Source organism: Corythoichthys intestinalis, chromosome 8 (genome assembly GCF_030265065.1).
Source record: "Corythoichthys intestinalis isolate RoL2023-P3 chromosome 8, ASM3026506v1, whole genome shotgun sequence".
In the NCBI taxonomy this organism is placed as follows: Eukaryota; Metazoa; Chordata; class Actinopteri; order Syngnathiformes; family Syngnathidae; genus Corythoichthys; species Corythoichthys intestinalis.
This window is the reverse complement of record NC_080402.1, coordinates 10,649,575-10,676,362: the sequence shown is the minus strand read 5'-3', so window position 1 is coordinate 10,676,362 and position 26,788 is coordinate 10,649,575. Positions and strand designations below refer to the sequence as shown.

The window sequence follows — 26,788 nt, the reverse complement described above, 5'->3', positions numbered from 1 at the left end:
CTTGATCGCAGGTCTTCAGACAGCTCTTTTGACCGAGCCATGATGCACATCAGACAATGCTACTCATCAAGACATGTCTTACCAGGTGTGTGTTGTATATTGGGCAGGGCATCTTTAAACCACTCATCAGTGATTGGGCACACACCTGACTTAAAATTTTCGGTAAAAATTGGTTTCAATTGCCTCCTTAGCCAGATGGTTCACTTACTTATTTTCCCCATTCTGTAATTGTTTGCAAGCTATCCTCATTCAAATATGAAAACCTATAAATGTTTGGGTGGTTTTAGTTAAAGCAAAAACTGTATTTTCATCTGTGTGATTTTGACAAAGATCAGATCACATTTGATGGTGATTTGATGCAGAAATGTGAAAAATTCCAAAAGGTTCAGATACTTTAAGCTCGGCTTCTTCCCACTCCTTTTCAAGCTACGTATGTATTTATTATTTTTTGTTATAATCAACATTACTGGTACTATTGTTATTTGGTTTCCCTATTCTTGCTGTTTTGTTATTACTGCTCGAAATAAATTAATCAATCAGAAACTTTTTCATATTACTGTATTTGGGTTAATAGGTAACACTTTATTTGACAGCAACGTCATAAGACTGGCCCCACCCTGACGACCGATAGGCATACGTGACCCGCCATCGGATTGCCCCCGCCAACCAGCCTCGCAAAGGTGTCATAGCGCAGAGTCGCATTTTTTGCCTCTGGTACACCAGTCTTACGTCTCGCTCCTGGTGGAACCGTGTTTTTGCTCCATTAGAAGCCACCTGTCTTGAAATACAGGCCAAGGAGTCTAAAGTACGTGTGAGTCAGAGGGTTCTCCAGCGACAAAACCCATGGCGCAATGAAGGTCTCGATAACTTCAAGTCATGAAAAGGAAATTGAAAAGTCAGGCCCGTTCTGCTAGAGCAGTCGTCGACATCTCGCACTTTGAGGATGGTGGAGCGGGCTGATTAAATGCTGCATTGATCTATCGATCAGAGCCTAGGCAGCTGAGACACTTCTAATGTAATACAGTCCTTCACGTGGCACTGCAGAACACGGCCTCAAATGGGGAGTAATGAAAAAAACAAGTGAGATACTGGAAATGACGAGATGCTCAGGTGAAAAAACAGAAAGAGAGAATGTTTACTAGGCGAAGTGACGGAATTTATAGGGAGACATGCACAGGCATCTACACCCTTGTTGGGAATAACCACAGAGCAGCTAAAAAGACTGCATTGTCCCAAAGATATTTGGTTGTTTACACACTTGTTGCTAACAATATACCTCATTTTTCTGCTTATTGTCCAGTGCAGTTTATTTGTTGATTTATTGGGTTAATAGGCAATACTTTATTTAACAGCAGTGTCATAAGACTGCCATTAGACCGTCATATCTATGACATGACATTATCATGGGCATTTCCTTAGACATACAGCAGTAATGTAGTAATTTTAAAAGGACACCATAAAGGGGTAAATGCGCAAGCGATTGATGCTTGAATGCTAAAGACAAAAGTGATTAAGTGTCATCTGGCAAATTGTGTCAATAACTCCAGCTTGGATCTTTTACATCCATTCAAAAGTGAGATAATTTGCCAGATGACACAAAATGATCTATCCTAAGTATTCATTAATGCTCATGGCAGTGTCATGCCATAATTATGATGGTCTTATGACAATCTGATAGCGCCAGTGTCAAATAAAGTGTTAACCAAATGCCATAACTAGCAATTAATGAAACAACCGGAACAGTAACTGAAGAAATAATTAGCACAAAACATGAATTTTGATTGTTATTAACATCTGTAGCGCTGCAATGCATGCAAGGAGGCATGTTGGACGACAACAGTGTTTCCAGCAGGTGGCAGCAGAGGTTCTGTTCTGGTTTTGTTCCATTAATTGCCTGTTATGGCATTTGGTTTAGGCCTGCATCTATCGATTATTTTAGTATTGGATTAATCGATGACCTAGTTCAAATAATCGAGCAATCGGATAATGAACATAAAAGATTAAAATACCTGACCTGAGCCCAAAACAGCATAGAAAAAAACAAAATAAATGAGGATATATGTGCAAAAAAAGAACAATTGGCTAACTTACATAGCAAAAGTCGCTAGTTTGAATGCTATACAATGCCAACTTTTTTTTACAATGCTCTTAACAAATAGTTCAAACGCATATTCCCACACAAAAAAAACAAACAAAAAAAAAAACGGCTAAATATACCTTTAAACTAAATGACGAATGCATTAAAAAAAACATTAGCTCAAACAAAAACTTGTGTTGGTCTTAACAAAGAGCTGCTGGATTCAGACATGTGAAATGAGACAGACTAGAGGGCAGTGTATCCACGCAAATCAATAAAACTAAATGCAAACACTTTCGAAACAAACCATTACAACGCCACTTTAATTAAACGGATACTCGAGGCAGCAAAATTTAATTCGAATATTTTTTTCTAATCGAATAATCTAGGTTAATCGATAAATCGTTGCAGCACTAATTTGGTTAACACTTTATTTGACTGTCATAAGACCATCATAATTAAGACAGTGCCATGAGCATTATTCTTTTTGGCTTTGCAGCCAATTGGTTCAAAGCTTCATGATGGTTCATTTGGTCTTATGACATCTTATGATGCCAATGTCAAATAAAGTGTTAGCGGTTAATATCTTTTGGTGTAAATATCCCATAATACAGTGAGGACAGCTCCGGGTTATAGTCCAGCGATGCTATGCTAAAATGCTGATATATTGTATATAAATGTCATTTTCGTGTCAAATTTGGTGGGTGGCAGCTTATAGTCAGGTGTGCCTAATAGTCCGAAAATTATAGTAGTTTTCTCCACAGGTTTATGTAAATACGACAAGTTCAAATTAGCGTGCAACTTTATCCTCGTCCATACATTGTTTACATTCGGATACATTGGTGCCTCTACTCTACTAGTCCGACTTTTTTTCTCGTGCTTATAGTGCGACTTCTTCTCTCGTAATAACAGTACGACCTCGTACTGTTGCTACGTGAATAAAAATTGTATTATTTCGTGGGGCTAATGTAGCTGAATAAATTGCAACTTACTTGACGTAGCACTTTGCTTCTGTTAAAATCCACAATCTTAAAACCATCTTGTTTTTTAGAATCAGTTTTACAAATAATGGAATCCTTAATATTTTGTCTCATCTAGATTAAATTATTATCAATAGAATGAGTTACAGTATACCAGTGGTTCTTAACCTGGGTTCGATCAAACCCCAGGGGTTCGGTGAGTAAGTCGAAGGGGTTCGGCGAGGTAAAAACAAACAAACAAAAAAAACGCAGAGCCCTATTTCCGTACGCTGATCAAACCTAGGCAAAGTGGCTTTTTAGGCCACGTTTTGGACTGATTTGCCCCTAATTTACAGGTTTAATCCATTCCTTTCAACTGTGAGTTCTCGATGTAATGGGAGGAGGAACTGGTTTGCTCAGTGGAAGGTTGACTTGCACTTAGTATGAGGGAATATACCAGACCAATGGGTAATGTGTTCTCAAATTTTGACCTTTTTATAAGACATGCTGTGAAAATGAGAATAGTTTTGAATGGGAATTTTCTAAAATATTAGCTTGCTAGCTTAGATATATTGGTTTTGATTTAAAAAAAACAAAAAAAACCCCGCTTTATTATCTAAATCCGAAGGGTTCAGTGAATCAACATTGCAAACTTGGGGGGTTTGGTACCTTTATCAAGGTTAAGAACCACTGATTTATACTAATACTTCGTCTTAGCTCTCAGCTACATACATAGTAGCTTTACGTAGTTTTACGCAAGTGAGGTAATAGTAAATTGGAATAATATTGTGCATCCCCTGAGTCTATATTTCAGAATCTACTTTGTTAAGAAGGAAATCCTTTCTCTTTTGGCTGCTCTACATCAATTTTTTAATCAATAGAAGGATTTATAGTAATGCTTCGTCGTAGCTCCCAGCTAAGGTACATGTACGTAAAGTTCATAGCGGGTTATTAACTCATTTGCTCCCAAAAACGTATAAATACGTTCTATTTTTAATTGTTTCAGTGTCCCAAAGACGTATTATTTTACGTAGTTTTTTTTTTCCAAACGACATCTCTGATTCGATTTAGCGCCACAGCACAAAGCTGAAAATCCATTTTAAAGCAATATAACTGACCACTGGATGGCAGTAGCGCATTTGGTACGACACGCGACCCGATTCAACGGCAACGAACGGCCGAATGGAGAACAAACCCTGAAGATGCCCGGGATGCCAGGCGCTGGACGACCGAGTAGAACGACCAGGACCACCAGTGCAGTGGACGATGCCGTTGAGTCCGTGCTGCTCGCCGAACAGACCCCGCAGAGACTCAAAAAAATCCATCTTTATGAGACAGGCGGCGATGAGTGAAAAGTCCACCCGGCTGTCACAGCGACGACAGTGCCATCTCTCAGTTAGTTATATGTAAATAAATTGTTACGTTGCTATCAAAAGCTCCATTTGTCTCGTTGTTTATCCCTTTTTGTGAAAGGAAAACATTATTCAGATGTTTGGGATGTACCCAGAGCAAAAAATAGCTGTGTTAAAGTCAAAGTTATGTTTGAAATGTATGCTTTCACAAAACGCTCAATTTCTCTGATTTCAGAAATTGGAAAATTGCTCAAACTAAGAATGGAAAAAGATATTAACTAACTTTTTTCCTGCTGAAAGAAGAAAGTCTAATCTTTCTTTTGGTGGGTTCCATATTTATATAGCAATAGAACAGAATTTTCTGTGGGCCTTGCAAAATCAATCAAAATGCAGTAAAACGGGGGTTGCACCGGTGAAAATGGCTGGTAGTGAATGAGTTAAGTTACATTACGCCTGCGTAAGAATACGACTTTTTTTCCTGTCAAAGTAAAACTTTGACATCTATGGACAAATGCCGTTTTCGTATCAAATTTGGTGGGTGGCCGAATATAGTCAGGTGCGCCTTATAGTCCAAAAATTACCATACACAGAAATGTAGATACATTTTGCTCATAACGTACAGGTCTTACATTTATGAGAGACATACTTACTTCCACAGGTCCCGTCGGGCATCATCATGAAGCCGTTGAGGCAGTAACACTTGTAGCTGCCGTAGGTGTTCATGCACCTGTGTTTGCAGGGCCGCGGCTTCAGTCCGCACTCGTTCAGATCTGCAGACAAGACGGGAGACGGCGTCAGTAGGATGAGGGCGGGGCAGAAATTAGTCAGGGAGGGCAGAGGTGAAGAGGTTGGATCGACTCAAGTAGAGCTCTGTGTTTGTTGGGAAGGGGGCGAGGGCGTCCAATGTGTTCGGACATGCCTTCGGAGCACACCCTCTTTGACAGGAAGTCTGCTGAACGAAGCGATGTAATAGGGTAGCAAAATTACAGCAAATTTCTCGTCATTTTCTTTTGGAAACTGCTCAGAGGGATTATGAAAGGTATCATATGTAGTTTCAAAACTGGTTGTTTTATTCAGGATTATGCTAAAATATGCTACTCCAGTCTGAATGAGATTCCTGTTGGAAGCCAATTCTCAACAATACAAGATTTAAAAAAATCACTTCATTTTGAAAACCTAGGTTGCACGTGATGGAGAGGTGTTATTAAATCCCGCTGACTCATGGCAAGTTCACCGAGACCCCATCCAGCTGTCTCTCATCGAAGCAGTGTGTCATTCTTGGCTTCTTTCATGTTGACAGGCCACCCGTGGGCCGTGTAAAAAATCCCATCAGAAAAAAATTAGTCGCTTTTTTCACGAGAGGTTTGGACGACGGGAGCACAGGTGGAGTTAATAACTGTGTAAATCTCGGTTGCCTTGTTGCGATAGCATTACTGTCATCGTTGCTTTCTACCTGTCAGAAAGCTGAAAAAAATGATCCTGATACGACTTCATTTTCTTCTTGCGCACGATTCCTAAATGCTTTAACCAGGCAAATGTGACAGCTTTATTTCTTATTTATGCACAACAGCCCCCGAGGCGATGTCCCGGCGGCCAATGTTTTGACGCTTCTCTGTGTGAAAAAGCACAGGTGTGACCAATGGACCTGATAGCCTTCTCCTTAGACACATTGCAGGTTGCTGTGCATCTCACATCCATAGAACTCGCTGACGCAAATCAATGATTTTTCATTTAGTCCCTTAAAGGGATCCTCTATTTTTAAGACAAGTAATTCTTAAAACATAAATCTTAGTATGAGTTATAATAATTTGATATTAAAACCCCTCTTAATGTTTTTGTTTTAATAAAGTTTGTAAAATTATTTTAAGTGACGTCGCGGTGTGTGACGTCACTGGCCCCGAATGCCGAAATTCCAGCTTGTCAATCGTTAGCTTTCCCAACATGTCGTCAGTTCCACCCTTCCTGTTAGAACCACATCTGAAAAGTGAAGAGCAGGCCAGCACTGTCGGTTGTTCACAAGACGAGTTTCAGGGAAAAATGCGTGCAGCAAATACCTGATAATACAAAGTTTGGAAAAATGGTGATGCGAGAGAGTCCTGTTGGTAAGTCCAGTTGGGAGCGGGAGTGCATGCTGTTGGGATTCGGGAACTCCGGTTTTATTAGCAGATATTCAAGGTAAGCATATTGCATTTTCAAACGTTTTTCCAATATAATTATGTAGATTGTTATCATCCAGAGCTGTCGTGTGCTTTACATACAGTACAGGCCAAAGAGCACACCTTGTGTAATCCAGGTCTTGTACATTGTAACACGTGGTAGCTAGGATACGTGTACAAAAGTACCAGAAAGGGGATAAGCTTCCACTTATGCACATTTATTCACAAAAAATAATATTTCCACCTTAACCACTCTTCACTCGGGAGCTCAGCAGTATGCAAACACGCATTCTCTGACGAACTCCAACATTGTTATAAGGTCCACGTCAGAGTCACTGACGTCACTGTAGCGTGCCATAGTGCTTTAATTATTTTGTATGATTAGGGGAAAACTCCCACGAAGAATAGTCAACAAAAAAGATAGCAATACTAATCCAAATCCGCGTTTTTTACTCACTCGAAGATCCAGGAATTACACAGACCCCATGGCAATATCGCAGTTGCGATTAGGCCGTCGATTCCCAAAATAGACTGATCCGAAAAGCCGCTGTGGGACCGACGAATAAAAATAAATGGACAGATCCAAAACCATTATTGCAGACGAGATGGGACCCTTACTTGACTGAGGATCCAGGAAAAATGTTTGGGTGCCAGTTGTAACGCGTGGTGGGTAGGATACGTGCATACAGGTACCAAAAAGGGGGAGAAGCTTCCACTTATGCACATTTATTCACTAAAAATAATAATTCCACCTTGACCACTCACTTCACTCCCCTTTTTTCCATTTGACTGGAAATTGCATCCAAAAGCAGCACATCGTGGCATTTTACTTCGCGAGTTTAGGCAGCAATAAGCAATTGTTGAACACGCTACACATTCGGAAAGATACCAATCACGTCATCATTGGCGAACCATGGCGCCAACTAACGGTCAAAATATGGACTAAATATTATAAAATATTGCCATTGATTTAACATTTTATGTGTTTCTAACAACATATTTTAGTACAAGAGAACAATTGTGGTTTATTGGAGCCTACGTGTATTTAAATCAGAGGATCACTTTAAATTGCGAATTTAACAATTAAATCCACTGCGCATTAACTCTGTAGTTGCTACAAACCAATTTTAGTGATAAGACATTGTGAAGCTAGGCCTGTCGCGATAACAAATTTTAGTGTGCAATGATTTATCTAATAAATTATTGCGATGTGCGATATTATTGCGCACCCCTTTTTTTTTTTTTTTTTTAAACCAATTTACAATAACACAGTGAGAATACAGTATATATTAAAAGATCAAGTACACCCATTTAAACGCGATAAATATTTACTCTTAAATTCAAAAATACTTAAGAAATCACAACTAAAAACAATAGACCATGCCTCTTAAGTAAAAGACAACAATATTAATACCGCACAGAAACACAGAATAAATTAAATGTGTTTTTCAAGAAAAATAAATAAAATTGCACTTAATAACTTAAGTATTTAGGCAAATGAAAACCTTTCCCCTTCATAGCTTCTGCTATGGTGTTCCATACGGATGCAACGATACAGTTAAGTCATGGTTCGGTACGATTTTCTTTACGGGGGACACGATTTTCGATTCGATTCAATACATTTAATGCTCTGAAAAGACAGTAACAATTATATTTTTTGTTTGGTTTTTTTTTTTTTTTTTTTGCCAAAGAGCAAAAATTAAATTGCCATCATATAAACATGCATTTTAGTGCATAATATTTATGTGGTTACTTCTTACTGATCTGAAGAAATTTTGTATAAAAGTGCTGAGAAAAATCTTTACTGTTTGTAAAGTGAGGCAGGGCACACTGTTGATTGCTACAGCTCTCTTAGCAGCTAGGTTTACTACATGAGCAAGACATCCTATTTGTGGTCCGAATCCATCTGTGTCACGTACTGAACTAACAATATTTGCAGCATTATCTATAGTCACTGGTATGGATTGATTTGGCCTTAACTTCCATTCAGTCATGGCGATTTATAATTCATCAATGTAGTATATGGACTACGTGTCCCATAATCACTCTGGGCTCACGTAGACAATGGCATGGGACGTAGCACATCTAGTTTGCTATTTCATGATATCTAGTGTGTGCGCGCATTAAAAAAGTTAGCAAACGCCACAGAAGTCATGTCTGCTCATTACTGCACAACACCAGCATATGACAATCAACTTTCATAAACAGGACGAGTTTGAAGCACAGCGCTCTTAATTTGCCACTTAATGTTCATCATGTCCGTTGTCAAAGCGAGGTTGTTCGTAGCAGCACGCAGCATCAAACAGGGGAAGGGGTAAGCGCTGCCGCGCCAAGCCACTGCTGGCTGCATTTTTGACACATGAAAAATAACGAATACGTACGACTGTATGACAGAAAATTTTAGTGGTTTTGTAACCGCGACGTTTTCATAGCATGGTAAACCGTGAAGGTAACCGGCACATGCCTACACCTGACCCCCCCAACCCCCCTTAAAAAGTTTCTCCTTGGATCTACACGATTCACGTAGGTCATCCTTTTTTACTTCAAAACGGCGAATTTCACCGAAAGGTGAGAGATTTTCATGCCTGATGACAATAAACCCTCAAGATGGCATTTACATTATTAACATTCTTTCTGTGAGGGATCCACGGATAGAAAGACTTGTAATTCTTAAAGGACAAATGTGACTAAATATTGCCATCTAGTGTATTTGTTGAGCTTTCAGTAAATGATACTGTAGCCTTGCCCAAATGCATGATGGGAAGTGGAACCATGACTGTGCGTCGTGCTACCAATTGATATATCTTCTCTGCGTTGGGAAATAACATAGGGTGTTAAGATAAAGATCAATTACTACCTTGCTTCACCACATTGCTTCCCACAATATTTCTAATCATAGGGAGAGGGATTGTAAGGCTTTAGCCAATTAAAAAAAGGCTCCAAAGGCTGCCAAAATTCACTCTACTCATTTTACGCTGCCTTTTAGCTCTATATATAGGAAAAACGGCACCATTACAGATTGAACGCGACAATGCGTGAGTGGGTTGTGCAGCGCATGCATTAGCTGCATTAAATATTTTAATGTGATACATTTCTTTGAAAAAAATTAATTACCGCCGTTATCGGGATAAACTTGATAACCCTACCTTAAGCCTAAACTAAAGACTCTGGATGAGTGTAACATATTATGTCTGTAACGTTAAATACAATTAGAAAACTATTTAATTAAAAAAAAAAAAAAAATTTAAAAAAGGCATGTCTGATCATTTTTTGCCGATTCCGGTACTTTGAAAATGACGTGATCGGACCCGATCGATCGGGACATCTCTAATATCTACTGTAGCCGTATCTTTGTAGCAACTAGCAACTGGGCGTTGTTTGTAGCGGCTGTCAGCCGCAGTCAGGTATGATCGTTTTTTTTTTTATCTAGCGGCGTGAGTTGAACATGATATTTACTCTCGGTCCGTTCCTCATTGCGTCCCAAAGACCGCGCTGACTGTGTTTTTCTTCCGCTTTACCTGGTATAATTCAATAATCGGAATTAGGATATTTGTGAATCGTTCTCGAATCTTCAACGGCCGAATCGCGAATAATCTAAGAATCGGAAATTTCGCACACTTCTAGAGGTTGGGGTTATTTCTGTTTTTGTTAACTTTTATTTTGCAAATAATTGAAAAATTTTGAATGAAAATCAGTTTTTGTATGTGTTATAGAAATAACTGTGCTAAAACAGTTTTCTTTGCATTTCCTTAGTTTAAGAGGTTTGTCCCCCCCCAAAAATAAAAAGAAATAAATAAAATTTCTGGCTCTGTGGCCACCTTCACATTGGGGAGTTCCGGCAAGAAATTCTAGCCACTTTCACCCCTGGGAGCGTGTAAGAGGATCTTAAGTACAAATGCAATAGTTCACATACTAACAAAGAGGACACAGTCCCGAGATCTACTGGGAGCAAACAGAACATCAACAGTGGTCTCCATGACATTAGTAAATAAACCCAGTTGTATGTTGGATGCATTATCAACGGCTCATGTAGATTCCATCACCACATGGCGGGCAGGTCAGATGGCTAGCTTTGTAAATGTTGCCAACTTTAGCACTATGAACATGTGTGCAGTGTTTTGTCAGTGTGACTTCAGCATACCTTCTAAGTTTACCGTACTGTATGTGCATTTTAGACATATGATAGAACTCATCTATTAATAGCAGCTTGTGGAATCCTAAAGCCCCACTGCATAATGGGTGACTACAGTTGGCATTAGCTTTGAATGTTGCCGTGGAATGCATTCCTTGCTCGCACTACCAAAACATCGTTCTGTACCTAGCATGACAAAACTGAATAGCACTTTCTTCCTTTAATCATTAAAAATAACAGGTCAAATACAGGTCACATTTCTCCTCAAAATAAATCACAATGCCACCCGCAATCACACCTGTGTTTTTATTTCATATCAATACCGCCCTGCCCTTGTCAGACAGAAGAATTTAACAGCTTCATCTTTAAAGGTCTACACCTGCGCGCAGTCATGCAGAGCAAACAGAAAAAACTCACTTTTCACTTTTTTAATTAACGCCGTCTCACCGCGCCACCAACGTGTGCTTCTTCTAGAGATGACAGCGGGTATTCTCATTACTGCGACAACACAGAACCAAAAGTGACACCGTCCAGTGGGGTCTTTGCTCGCCAGTAGCACTGAAAACCAAACTCAAAACAAACTGAAATGAAAGCCGCAAGCAATATTGACCTGACCCGTACTTGCACTCTCTCTTCCATGGTGAAGCATCCTAATCTGAAGTTTTCAAATATTTTAGGTCTAGCGAACAGTTTTCGAAGATAGAATTTTAATAAGCCACAAATGATCTCTTTTACCATAACACGTTATTAGAAACCCATTCAATTAGGGATGGGAATTGATAGGATTTTTACGATTCCGATTCCATTATCGATATTGCTTAACGATTCGATTCTCTTATCGATTCTAATTTGGGGAAAAAGAAAAACAAACATTTTGATTGGCATCGAGTTTGTTTAATCAGTAGTCACAACCTTTCAAACTCACAACGAGGTCAAAAAAGGCCCAAAGCCTCAATGTTAACTGTGGCAATAAGTGGCAAATACACAAGAATGTGTAACATTTTACTGAAACATTTTCCTAATACAAATAAAAAATATTGGTATATATTGTCATATGGGTCGTTGTTCTGCCTTTGGCAATATGTGTTAAGCAGGGGTCCCCAAACTTTTTCCTGTGAGGGCCATATAACTTTTACCTTCTCTGATGAGGGGCCAGGGTCAGTTTGTAAAAGAAAAGGTGTGACAATTTGCAGGAGTGCCTAAATGTAAAAATTTATTGTTTTTCAGAAAGCCACAATCAAATAACCCTTTCTGGATTCTTCATGGAACAAAAGTAAATAATATAATATAATATAATATAATATAATATAATATAATATAATATAATATAATATAATATAATATAATATAATAATAACACTATTAATTAAATAGATAATAACCAAATAACCCTCTCTGGGTTCTTCACAGGAAAAAGCTAGGAAATAAATAACACTATTGGAAAAAAAAAATGTTCAGGGGGCCGGACCAAATGTGGAGGCGGGCCGTGTTCGGCCCGCGGGCCGTAGTTTGGGGATATTACACTTTAACAGTTAAAGTGTATTATTTACCATTACATTGAAATGCATGCCTTTTGGTTTTTATGGCGCTTTCACGCTCAAGTGCGGGCGCCCTTGCGCTTCCTCACGCGAAAAAGAACGCGCTCACGTGAAGAAGAGCGCGCTTACACGCAAAGAAGAGGTGCCGCATCCAAGCGAGTGAGCGAGTTAGTGAGATAGGGAAACACTGCTACGTGCCTAAGTTCTTTGTTAATGTTTGTAAACTATCTAGAGGCAACACCTGTATGTATCATCTTTTATGTTGTTGTTGTGTGTTTCCACTCGCGATCGGACACTTATATCCAATTGTGCAGTGGTTTGAACGATGTGCTAATGCTAGCGAACGCATGCTAACTGTTTGTGTTATTATTGTGCTAGCAGCTAATCATCGCTGATTTACGTTGATGCAAACCTGTTTGTTATTGGTGACGAAATTGATTTGTTTCATTTCTATTTTTAGTTTCAAGTGATGGTTGAATAAAGTCAGCAAATCAAACAAACGTCTTCTGCATCGTCATTTGGGAGTTTAGCTAGCTGTATAGCCAGGACTGAGTCTTTGCGTCTCGGTGAGGACAGTACAGTCATATTCCCTAACGATGCAGTTATCTCCACCTTGCAATGACTGCAAATCGCTTTGTTGTAATTTTTCCTTGTGAAGTGAATACACACTTTCGAGCGTTTGAACCTACGTGCTGTCATTGTTATGTTTACGGCTGCAATGCTTGTGCTAAACCATCGTGGCCTTTCATTTTAACCCACTTTCCTGGTGAAGTGTAGCCAAACTTTGGAGCGAGTGGTTCTTGGCGCCATGCTCGTTTGATTCGTCTGGACAACAAGAAACGTCACAACGCAATACGCGTCTTTAGGAATTAAAAGGATCGTAAAGGCTTTTTCATTGTGATGTCGAGGCCTCGAAACACTAGGAACCGGTTCGGAATCGGATTTCGATTCCCATCCCTACATTCAATATTGCCATTGATTTAAAAATCTATACCACTTAGTACATTTTTTGACCTACTGAAGGCGCCATGTTTTATACGCACAATGAACTCTCGGGGTAATGATGTCGTTTGTCACCGTCATTAGACAAACACTACCGGTGTTCTGCAATTCCTTCCTGCGCGTCGAGACGTCCAGCACCATTTGTGTTCTTATTGAGTCTTTTATTACCTTCTCTCTGCCTCAAAATACTTTTTGTGTTTTCTTGTGGTAGCTTTAAAGCAGATTGTTGACCTCTTGACCACATTAGTCACTTTGATATACAGTGCTAGCCAAAAATATTTGGCACCCCTGCAATTCTGTCAGATAATGCTCAATTTCTCCCAGAAAATGATTGCTATTACAAATGCTTTGGTAGTAATATCTTTATTTTTATTTATGTTCCTTGCAATGAAAAAACACAAAAGAGAATGAAAAAAAAAATCATTTACACAAGACTCCCAAAATTAGCTGGACAAAAGTATTGGCACCCTTTGAAAATGTATGTGATGCTTCTCTAATGTGTTTAATTAACAGCAACTGTTACTTCCCTGTGCCACATAACAGGTGGTGGCAATAACTAAATCACATCTGCAGCCAGTTAAAATGGATTTAAGATGACTCAACCTCTGTCCTGTGTCCTTGTGTGTACCACACTGAGCATGGAGAAAAGAAAAGACCAAACAACTGTCTGAGGACTTGAGAAGCAAAATTGTGAGGAAGCATGGGCAATCTGAAGGCTACAAGTCCATCTCCAAAGATCTGAATGTTCCTGTGTCTACCGTGTGCATTGTCATCAATAAGTGTAAAGTCAATGGCACTGTGGCTTACCTCCCGAGATGTGGACCGAAAAGAAAAACTGATGAGACATTTCAACGAAAGATTGTGTGGATGGTGGATGGAGAACCTTGACTAACATCCAAACAAGTTCAAGCTGTCCTGCAGTCCGAGGGTACAACAGTGTCAACCCGTACTATCCGTCGGCGTCTGAATGAAAAGGGACTCTATAATAGGACACCCAGGAAGACCCCACCGCTGACCCAGAGACATTAAAAAGCCAGGCTGGAGTTTGCCAAAACTTACCTGAGAAAGCCAAAAAAGTTTAAGAAGAATGTTCTCTGGTCAGATGAGACAAAAGTAGAGCTTCTTGGGAAAAGGCTTCAACATAAGAGTTTACAGGGGGAAAAAACGAGGCCTTCAAAGAAAAGAACACGATCCCCACAGTCAAACATGGCGGCGGTTCCCTGATGTTTTAGGGTTGCTTTGCTGCCTCTGGCACTGGACTGCTTGACCGTGCGCATGGCATTATGAAGTCTGGAGACTACTAACAAATTTTTCAGCATAATGTAGGGCCCAGTGTGAGAAAGCTGGGTCTCCCTCAGAGGTCATGGGTCTTCCAGCAGGACAATGACCCAAAGCACACTTCAAAAAGAACTAGAAAATGGTTTGAAAGAAAGCACTGGAGACTTCTACAGTGGCCAGCGATGAGTCCACACCTGAATCCCACAAACATTTTTCTAATTCATTAATATTGTAATGACGTTAAACTTAAACTCAGGTGGTGCGTCATTCTCTATTGGATGCACTGGAGGTAAAATAAACATTTACAGTATTTTCCGCAATAAAAGTTGCAGCTTCAGTGAATGGCCTATTTTAAAAAAGTTATCATGTATAGGAAGTATTGCATTATAAGGCGCAATAGTAGTAATAGTAGTAGTGGTTGGCGTTGTGTTATGCATCCACAAGATGGAGCTGAGCTAAATGGACTGTTATGCCACGATTAACCAATATTGATCCATATATAAGGCACATCGGATTATAAGGCGCAGTGTCAGCTTTTGAGAAAATTGAGGGCTTTTAGGCGTGCCTTGTAGTGCGGAAATTACGATAATCCTGAATCATTATGCATTTGTAGCCAATTTAGTCATTTTGATAGTAGGCAATTATAGATATATACAGCATGTGTTGCCTTCATTATAAGACATATACAAGGCTTTCAGTTTTTTGTGGCTCCAGACATATTTGTTTTTTTTTTTGCTTTAATATGGGTCTTTCAATATTATGGGTTGCCGACCCCTGTTCTACACAAAACAAGCTGATAGCGCACGGTAGTAGTTTGGGTGTCAAATTCATCTTTTGTAGACGTTTCTTTGGTGTAGCACATTTTGGCAGATCACCGGTTTTGTCCTACTCTCTGCTTTCCTGTTTATTTTGCTTTAGCTGCTCGTTTTGTGAAATAGGGACAGTTCTGTCATGCTCATTGATGTTCCCCTCGGGTTCAAATTGAAAGGGCTGAACAGGTGACGTGTTTAAGTCGCTAGAGTCATACTCTGGAAGCCCCGCAGCTTAACCATGTGACCTCACCGCCCTGCGACGTCAACAGTAATTGCGACCTACTAGTTTAACTAATTTTACAAATTGTATAAAAACGAAAACAGTAAGAGGGGTTTTAATATCAAACTATTTTAACTCATAGACATTTATCTTTTAAGAACTACAAGTCTTTCTATCCATGGTTCTTTTTGAAAAACACTTCATTCTTATAGCAATACATTTTTAATTCTGGAAAAGACAACATGTGAAATCAGGACTGCATGAAAAATACATGCTAGCCTGTGATAAAAAAGGGTCTGATGCGGAGAGGTTTGATACAGGCGATAGAGCGAAAGTGTGATAGCTCAAGAATAGAGGGTTGTGGTAAAGCTCTAAAGAGTGGAGTGAAAGGAGAATCCGTACACTCTAAAATTACATAAGTTGTTCTGAAATCTCAAATTAATACTGAACAATCGCCTGTTCCTGTTCAGTCACGTCCAAGCCTAAAGTGTCAGGAAATTCTGTTTCTGGGATGAATGTCTCCAAGAGCTGACCTGGCAAAGGAATTTTAACTGCATATTCTGTTCTTGATTCCCACAACATGCAGGGACAACATTGGTACTCATTATCCAGTTCGCACAGTGTCGGTATTTAATTAACTGGAAGCCTGTCACAATTTACTAGCCTAACCTTCCTCAAAGTGTGTATTCCCTGCTCACAAATGGATCAAATACAACTCTGGATTTTCTTGTGACAGAAATCAACATGGGTTTCAAGAATGTTAGTGCAGGTGGTGAAAAAAAAGGAAAAGGTAATGCTTACCATTGACATGAATGGATGGATATGATAGAAAAATATGCGCGTGGGGTGCGCATTCGTGATGTGGCTGAACAATACAGCCTCCTCCTTATTATTGTGGTAACATCCACCGTCGGCGGCGGACGACCGAGCAGAACAACCGGGAGGATGCCTGGGATGCCAGGTGTTCGACGACCGAGCAGAACGACAGGGACCACCAGTGCAGCGGACGATGCCGTTGAATCCGCGCTGCTCGCCGAGCAGAGCCCGCGCCACTGTGCTCGGCCACTCGAGTCCCCCGCACCTTTCAGTGTCCCACGACTAAGCCGGAAACGCACATGGCCAAACCAGTTCCCCCCCAGGAACACAAGTTCCCTAGGTGAATTCTACCAAGAGGCAGTGGTCACCACAAAAGAAAGACTAAAAAAAAATCCATCTTCATGAGACAGGCAGCGATGAGGTAAAAGCTTACCCCGGCTGGTGGGCAACAACAGCGTCATCTCTCAGTTAGTTATTTGTAAATAAATTGTTAATTTACTATCAAAAGCTCTATTTGTCTTGTTGTTTATGTTATTTTGTAAAAGGAAACATCATTCAGATGTTTGGGATTTAACTAAATCAAAAAATAGCTGTGTTAAAGTCAAAGTTATGTTTGAAATATATGCTTTCACAAAATGCTCAATTGCTCTGTTTTTTCATCAGAAATAGGAAAATTGCTAAAACTAAGCTATTTTCTAATGCTGATTTCTAAAGAATGGAAAAAGATATGAACTTCCTTTTTTTTCCCTACTGAAAGAAGAGAGTGTAATCTTTCTTTTGGTGGGTTCCATGTTTATACAGCAATAGAACATAATTCGGGAGCGAAGGGGGGTTGCACTGGTGAAAATGGCTGCGAGTGAATGAGTTAATATTATTTACTACAACTACTGCTGCTAGCCTGTTGCTAGTCAGTACGTGTTGGATGGCACACATAAAGGCAAGTTTTTTGTTCGTTTGTTTACAGGTGGAAAACGCTATTAGACAAGGGAATATAAGTTGATGTGCCTCACAGCAACACTTACTGTACGTTGATGGACACACATACAAAAACTGATTTTCATTCAAAATTGTATTTTTTTTCAATGATTTGCAAAATATAAGTTAACAAAAAACAGCTACAACCCCAACTTCCATTTCCTAATTTTCATTTCCCCTCATTTCCTCACATTCTAAATGCCAAATCTCAATTTTAACTACTTAAGAACATAGGATGTGTATTAAAATTGAAGATAATGTAAACATTTACTTTTGTTGTGTTTTTTAATAATAGATATACGTAACATACATTCAGAAAAATAAGTACAAATGACATATTATGCAGAGTGAAATGGAATGTTATTTTTAAGATCGCGCAAACATTGACTTTTTTAAATCATAAGGAAATGAATAAGTGGCCTAATAAAAATGAAGAAATATAAGTCCAAAGTGCACATTGACAGCTAAGATGTTCTGAAGCTCCCTATCAGAGCAAATAAAACTAAACATGATGAATAAGCCACATTAACTCTTTCCTTGCTCTTAAAAATTTATCCGTTTTCTGTTTTTTTTTTTTTTTTTTTTGGCAGTTTCAGAAAACATGCACATTTGAACCAATCAGAGTTAACTATCTCTGGTGACCACATGTCAGTATGTCAGCCAATTGAACAGATAAATGAGTCCAGACGTTTTGCTTTGCTGCGTGCATTCGCCCATTGACGTGACTCGTCATCGTCAGACTCAGATAACTACAGCAGCTGGGGAAACCTCCATGCCGTCCGTGAAATAAAATAAATAATAAATATTGGTGGAAACGGATTACGCTACACAAGCTATTTATTATGCTTGTTGTTAACACTTGTGTATGTAAATCTGATTGTTGTAGATTGTTTTCTTCTTGGAGAGGAAATGCATGTGTAGCAGCTTGGTATTTATTTTTATTTTTTTTGCATAGCGTTTTGACAGTCGGAATCAAAGCACCGTATACCGGAACAACATTCCGGCCCTGAACCTTATACCGAAACTGCGTTCTGGCCTTGATTCTTACACCGGAACTGCGTTCCAGCCCTGAATCTTATACCGGAACTGCGTTCCTGACCGTTCACGCCCACTTTCACCCCTGTCAATGACGTAATAAGAAAAATCATCTAATCTCATCTACGTCTCATCTAGGTCCTGCTGAATCCATTTTTTTAAGATTCCGTGGGTTCCTCTGGCTTGATTTTGCAGTTTTAAGGTCGTCAACACACTGCTAACTTCAACCGCAACTCATGAGGTTTTTTCTAAACCGGACGTTCGAGGCAGACATCGTCCAAAATGGCGCCGCCCATGTTTTGCTCAGGAAATTTGTCTATACTAGGGTGACCATATTTTGATTTCTAAAAAAGAGGACACTCAGCCCGGCCTCAAGATACTTGAATTTTACTCGAAGTTCACTCAAAGATGCCTATATCACTTTAACATATTTAAAGTGTGCCCCCTCACTCTGGATGGAAAAATGCAGTTTGAAAAAAAAAAATAATGACTTAAAAAATATATATATATACATATATATATATAATGCAAACCAATAGAAATGTAGTCGTCAATACACATACACACAGTAGGCTATGTGCCAACTAAACATTTTTATAAATTACTATCACGACAATTATTCTTGACAAATTGTTATTCCCATTCAATTGATGTTCTCATTCAATGTTCTAGATTGCACACAAACAAAAACCGAAATAAACTGACAAACTTCAATCAGCATGTTTCCAAACGTAGCAGTTCAAAACTACATTTCCCATAATGCCTAGCGCGGTTTAGCTTACTGATAGCTAGCTGAGGCAAAAATCATACTTTGCTATGAAAGTTTACACTCATCGGCAGCGCGCCGATGCGACACCAAACGGGATTTTACAGTCAAAGCTCCGACAGAAGTCAACAGTTGCCATTATATACGTATTTATCATTTAAAAAACAAAACAGGCATTGTGGCCAAATTGTCAACCCAGTAGATGGTGGTAATGCCTCATGACAGGGGTAAACTGCCAACAAAAACAAGAAGAACTACTACTTCCCTCCATTCTAGTAGGAGCCATGTCAACTGCTGCCATCCAGCGGCTGGAGGGATTCTCTTCAAATTGGTCCCGTGAAAAATCATAAAAACCGGACATTTTTAGGAATTTATAAAACCCGCCCGGACCACGAGGACACTACGTGAAAGTAGGACTTGTCCGGGCAAAAGAGGACGTTTGGTCACCCTAGTCTATACTGTACAGAAAATAATTTTGGAACATTTTTGGTCTGTGGTGTGCCTTGACATTTTTTCTAATGTAAAAACATGCCGTGACTCAGAAAAGATTGAAAACACTGCTCTAGGTAGTATTAAAGAAAATAAAAATAAAACTCCCGTCACACAACAAAACTGTTCTGGCACGATACGCCACATGACTTTGCGTCTGAAAAGGATGTAAAAAACAAAAACATAACTCTGATGAAGCCAAAAATGAAATGGTATATGCAGTAGATGTATCGCAGAAAATCTGACTATTTGAGAAAAGGGGAAATTAGCAGATCATTTCAGAGAAGAAAACTTAACTGCTCAGTTGTATGGCCATATGAACCAAAACTGAGTCATCCAATGGGAAAACAAGTTTCATTGAGGGATGACATGCTTGATTCTCTACAGACAAAGATCAGAGCGACAGGCTTTCTCAGTGATCAGCTCTTCATTCTAACAGTGAAAGAGTGCCCAGGAGCAGCATCCAAGAATTGAGAATAGCCTGTAAAAGCGCAAGATGACAAAAGAGAAAGCTAAGATTGACGCATGCTCGGCAGTTCATGCGGGCATTCCTCTAGTTAACTTCTAGACTGGCGTTCCTTGTGACCTCTTGTCAAAGAGGTCTTAAGGGATAGAAGTGGAGAGTGATGTCAACTCCTTCACCATGCACGAAGATAAATCTCACCCTCCGTCACCGGATGATGGTCCACCGGTAGAAATATAGGTAGGTGACTGGACCACATCTGTGGCGTCAAATAGTCCAGCTGTTCTTCTTGCAAAAGAAGTTGATTTCGGAGGAAAGAAAGTCATTGAAAAGAGAAAAGGTGGAGGGACAAGAGAATGCAGTGGATTAGAACACCTCTGACCGCCACATTCCTGGAAAGTGAAGAGGAACATTACGCAGTAAAGAGGATTACACTTGCGGAAATGCGCATGGAAGAAGGCCATTTGGGAGAAAGTGGTCTCTTTCTCCTGCCAGCCGCTCAGGTGCTCTTATTTTTGTAGTCAAATCTACAGGAATTACAATATGTTCCGGATTTGTACCATCCTCCAGTAAAGCGCATCAGGAGGCTCAAAGACCGCTGCTTCCATTTTAAGAAGCCAATCATTGCCCCGACGACAAACGCTTAAGCCTGTGGAATTTTAGGCATTCTGCTTTCTCCCCGTCAAACTATGTTCTCCTCGGGCAGCAGATGCTTGTTTATGTGTGACGGGGGGGAAGAATATAGCGCTTCACTTGACTGCTTTGGACACATTTGTTTTCAAAAGCAGACGTTGAAACCGACTTGTTTGCATCACGTCAAATGTATCGGAAACTGACTGAAAGCGACGGCATTCAACGCCTTCTTATTCGGGGTTGCTGTTCTGCAAGAATGATGGGTGTCTCACACTAACCATACATTACAAAGTAGGATGTCAAGACAGGATTTAGGTCTAAGAGTTTGTGTTTTAAAATATAGAAGTCAAGGTTATTGTTTAAAATTAGGCTTTCAGTCTGGGTTTGAATTTCAAATCGAGGTTTAGAGTTTTGAAGTACTGTTAGAATTTCAAGTACATACAGTGGGGCAAATAAGTATTTAGTAAAACACTTATCGTGCAATTTCTCCCACTTGAAAGTCTGAGAGAGGCCTGTAATTGTCAACATAGGTAAACCTCAACCATGAGAGACAGAATGTGGAAAAAAACAACAGAAAATCACATTGTTTGATTTTTAAAGAATGTATTTGCAAATCATGGTGAAAAATAAGTATTTGGTGAATACCAAAAGTTCATCTCAATACTTTGTTATGTACCCTTTGTTGGCAATAATGGAGGCCAAACGTTTTCTGTAACTCTTCACAACCTTTTCACACACTGTTGCTGGTATTTTGGCCCATTCCTCCATGCAGATCTCCTCTAGAGCAGCGGTGTTTTGGGGCTGTCATTGGGCAACACGGACTTTCAACTCCCTCCTCACCCCGTGGCGTCAAAATGATGACAACAACGGGGAGCAAAAATCCCAGAACCACACAGGGGGGACCTAGTGAACGACCTACAGAGAGCTGGGACCACAGTAACAAAGGCTACTATCAGTATCACAATGCGCCGCCAGGGACTCAAATCCTACACTGCCAGACGTGTCCCCCTGCTGAAGAAAGTACACGTCCAGGCCCGTCTGCGGTTTGCTAGAGAGTATTTGGATGATCCAGAAGAGGACTGGGAGAATGTGTTATGGTCAGATGAAACCAAAATAGAACTTTTTGGTGGAAACACAGGTTCTCTTGTTTGAAGGAAAAAGAATACTGAATTGCACCATACCCCCTGTGAAGCAAGGGGGTGGAAACATCATGCTTTGGGCTGTTTTTCTGCAAAGGGACAAGGACGACTGATCTGTGTAAAGGAAAGAATGAATGGGGCCATGTATCGAGAGATTTTGAGTGAAAATCTCCTTCCATCGGCAAGGGCATTGAAGATGAGATGTGGCTGGGTCTTTCATCATGACAATGATCCCAAACACACAGCCAGGGCAACAAAGGAGTGGCCTCGTAAGAAGCATTTCAAGATCCTGGAGGGGCCTCGCCAGTCTCCAGGTTTCAACCCCATAGAAAATCTGCAGAGGGAGTTGAAAGTCCGTGTTGCTCAGCCCCAAAACATCACTGCTCTAGAGATCTGCATGGAGGAATGGGCCAAAATCCCAGCAACAGTGTTTGAAAAGCTTGTGAAGAGTTACAGAAAACGTTTGGCCTGCATTATTGCCAACAAAGGGTACATAACAAAGTATTGAAATTAACTTTTGCTATTGACCAAATACTGATTTTCCACCATGATTTGCAAATTATTTAAAAATCAAACAATGTGATTTTCTGTTTTTTTCCCCCCACATTCTGTCTCTCATGGTTGAGGTTTAACCATGTTGACAATTACAGGCCTCGCCAATATTTTCAAGTGGGAGAACTTGCACAATTAGTGGTTGACTAAATACTTATTTGCCCTACTGTACATGCCAACCATTGTTCCTTGTCATTGTCCTACCATTCTCATTTTCCCACCATTTTCCATTCAATTCCTTGAATAATTTAAAATCTTCCATCTCATCAACATTCTTTCCATGCTTTCCTTTTTCTTAACTCTTGTCATACTGTACCTCCCCATCATCCATTTATACAGGACTGCTTCCATCCAAGCGACCCTTAATGTTTGTTTTCCTTTAATCAATAGTCTTTCCAAGCTTTTTACCTTCCTTCTTTTCCTCCATTTTTCAGAATCTTCCACCCATCCAGTGTTGATTTCGGGGCCGTTTACATGGTGACGCTGCAACACTAAGACGCAACGATTGTGTCGCGGAATGGCCTCGCCTTTACATGGAGATGCAAATTTTTGATTCCGGCCTCCAAAGCGGAACGATTCAATTGCGGGGATTGCTCCGCAACCATATGAATGGAACGCTGTCGCGCCGATGACGTCAGCACCCGGACACGTCACTTTGGGTATACGCAGTAGCAGCTACTAAACTGTCAAAACAGCAAACTTGGCAGCACGTCGGTTTTAATATAAAGTTTTAATAATATTTTTTTAATTTAAATATATTTTAGTTTTGCGTTTTTGTGCCTTTTGAAGCAAAAGAAAAAAACACGAGGACGCCATTGCTTTGAGTAGGTGGGTATGTTGTCTTCCGGGCTGCGGAGGTTGATGTCAAGGAAGTGGATCATTAGCTGTCGCCTTGTAAAACTGCATCGCCTCCTAGGGCCTGGCATAATTACTACATCATTTTCATGCGGAATTGCGACATCGTTCGAATGGAGACGGAACAATGTAAATGCAAACATGAAATGTGTCGTATTCTAGAGGTGTCACCATGTAAATGGCTCTTAAATGTAAGTTGTAGCGTTAGCATAGAGTTAGCATTAGCATTTAGCACTTCTTTTTTTTTTTTAACATATAGTTCTTTGCGTCCAGGTGGGTTTAACTGAAAATAATGTGCTGTTCTCCTGCTGAGTGTGTATTATCATCACGGAGATAGCGATGTCCTTGTAGATGCTACAATTACTTGCTCATTTGTCAATGCTCATTTAAAATTGTTAGAAACCTTTATTTTATTTTTTTTTTACAAAAACGTTTGAATTTTACAGACCTAAACATTTTGAGTAATTGTCGACTAAAACTAGACGAAATTTGTCTACGTTTTTGTTGCCAAAACCAAACGATGACACATTTTGAAATGACTAAAACATGACTAAAGCCCCTTTCACACAAATATCCCGGTAAATTCCCGTTTAAGGCGATGCGGGATTTACTCGCGTCCTTGCTTACACGCATGGAGGGATATCCTGGGGATGACGCGGGTTGGACACTTCACAGACTTGTCCCGTGTTGCCCACTCGGCGCGCTCTGTGCGGGGAGGGCTGCTGGCGCGATTTTATAACCCGGACATTACGTCATTTTTGGTCGGTACCGGCTGTCACATTCTGTTGGTCGGATCGTGTTTTATTACAGAGCCGGTTGTGGGAGCGTCCCAGATGTCGTACCTGCAGCCAATTCAAGCTCATCAAGACTGTATTTTAGTCCGCGCAATCCAAGAGAAGGGTGCCCAAATATTAACTGGCTAGGTGCCATTCAACACCTTGTACTCTCGAATTTCGTGCATTTGCTATCTTGTTCGTCTGCCGCCCTCGTTTTGAAATCCCGTATGTTGTGCTGGTATTTGAGTGTATTTGTTTTGTTGTCTTATCGGCTCTCTGCCTACCGCTTAGGTTAGCATTATTGTTTCCCATCGACCCACTGTCTGGACCCTTTGTGTTATTCCCCCTTTTTCCGCGTTATTCTGTGTGTATTTTTGTTTGTATTTAATAAACCCTTGTACGCATCCCTCTGTTGTTTTATGCCTATAGGTACAACCTTGTTTCTGCAGTTGCGGACCCTAACATCGGCAACAAAATAAACCACACATTTCCAAAGATGGACGATAGACTCTCTTCCTCTGCTCTATGATCCAGATGCGATTTAATTGCGTTATGTTTTCAGCTTGCTGTGTTGATAATTGCGATGTTTGTTACTTACTGCGAAGAAAGAGGAAGTGACGACTGGCCCGCCATGATATTTACGTCATCAGTCATTGTGCTGTGACCCAGGAATTTAACGCTTGCTTTCACATGCGCCTCATCCCGGGAAAGTCCCGGACATATTACTAAGACACGACCTGTTAAATGTCTGCGTAATCTCCCTGTCGTTCAACCCGGGAAGTTGCTTTCACACACAAGGGCCACCCGTTTAAATCCCGGGATTTTACCGGTGTTCAGGTATATATGAAAGGGGTTTAAGACTAATAAGTGTTTTCGTGCTAAAGACGAAGACAAAAATTAAAAGGGATGCCAAAAACAACACTGCTCCCATCTTTCGATAATATATTGCCTTGCATCCTTTATCCAGTTCTTCCATTGTTCATAACTGCCATTCATCCTCCTTCCCTCAAACAAGTTAACAGCACACTATCTGCTTTTCCCACACTGCTGCACATGAAACAGTGTCAGGTGTTTGACTGTAAACAAGAGACGGGATTTGAAAAGTCCCGTTCAAGATGGAGGCGTCATGATGTTGCATATTTGGCGCCTCCGGCTAAGACTTTAAATAACGGGTCAACTCAACCTCATTAAAGTCACCTACACGCAATAATCATCTCATTAGAAGGTTCGCGTCTGCTGCAGGTCGGTGCCGCCAAATTGTCAGGACGGATTACCGCGGCGATGAGTTTATTTGCGCAGCGTGATTAAAATCCCCGTTCGCTTGCAGGCATCTGGAGGAGGATCTCGACAGACGTTTGTTTAACGATTCATTTATATGCAATCCCATCATGACGGTGTGCACAGGAATAGCAAAGGAAGTAGTATAAATACTAAGACGGAGCTAGTGGTGAAAAGGCATTTCGCCACGCATAACGAGAAGCTCGAAGGGAAGGGGAATGCGATCGTAGCCATTTGTCGGTATATCATTTAAACTAGGGCTGCAGTTATCGAATATTTTAGTAATCGACTGAAAATTCTATCGATTAATCGAGTAATTGGATGAAACAAATATTTTTAGGTGAAGAGCAATTATAAATATACATGAGAAAACAAGCCATTTAATCTAATCTTGAACCATTTTCAGTCAATCAATGTCTTTATTTTCAATGTATATTGTTGAAAACAGCCAACAATTGCATCTCAGATGTAACTACAATAAAAAAAAAGACAAATTCACTGCTTTCACTCAAAAAACTTTTAGATCTTATTAAAAGAAAAAAATATATATTAGGGCTGTCAAAATTATCGCGTTAACGCGCGGTAATTAATTTTTAAAATTAATCACGTTAAAATATTTGACGCAATTAACGCACATGTCCCACTCAGACAGTATTCTGCCTTTTGGTAAGTTTTACCGCAAGGTTTTTTGTGCTGTCTAACAGCGAACTCTTGTGGTCCCTTTGGGACATGGATTATTGCTCTCTTGCCAGTTCAATATGGCTGCACGACGTCTCGGGCTGACGCCTACGTTGTAATGTTGTGCTTATATGATCCTTGGACAAGATTTGTCCGTAAGTATGGTTGTTGTAAAGAATGTACATATTATGTTAGTAAGCGAAATGTTATATTTTTTGTATGAGACGCGTTTTGTTTATGTTTAGTGAACCTGTATAGTGTGCTAAGCTAAAGTTGTTGCTAATGCAATGCTTTTGTACTTTTTTTGTTGTTGTTGTTTCACTATGGTCTAAAGAGGACAGTGGTTTGAGGCCATTTTATTAATAAATCAAATAAAAAGGAAGAAGTCTGATTATTAAGGCGTCGTTCACTAGCTGTCTAGCTTTGGAAAAAGTAGACGCTTCGGAGTGAGGACAGCATAGACAGATTTAAATGACAGTAGAGTGAAATGCCCACTACAGTCCTTATGTACCGTATGTTGAATGTATATTTCCATCTTGTGTCTTATCTTTCCATTCCAACAAATTATTTTACAGAATATATATATAATTTACAGAAAAATATGGCATATTTTATTGATGGTTTGGATTGCGATTAATTGCGATTAATTAATTTTTAAGCTGTAATTAACTCGATTAAAAAATTTAATCGTTTGACAGCCCTGATTATATATATATATATATATATATATATATATATATATATACACATACATATATTTATACAGTATATATATTTCTTACCTAAAAATGCTGTTACGCTTGATAA

General features: G+C 39.8%; 1 protein-coding gene across 6 annotated transcripts in view; it reads right to left on the bottom strand.

Annotated features, from left to right (window-relative positions):
• npnta (nephronectin a) overlaps window positions 1-26,788 on the bottom strand; it is a 139,058-nt gene that overhangs the window by 56,695 nt on the left and 55,575 nt on the right. For 2 of the 6 annotated variants that reach the window (XM_057842651.1, XM_057842653.1), the window contains 2 exons: window positions 20,272-20,358; window positions 5,039-5,158 (listed from right to left, as the gene is read on the bottom strand). In XM_057842651.1, coding sequence (XP_057698634.1) covers window positions 5,039-5,158; window positions 20,272-20,358 — 207 coding nt within the window. The remainder of the gene's footprint in view (window positions 1-5,038; window positions 5,159-20,271; window positions 20,359-26,788) is intronic. The other 4 variants (XM_057842652.1, XM_057842654.1, XM_057842655.1 and 1 more) reach the window with 2 other exon arrangements.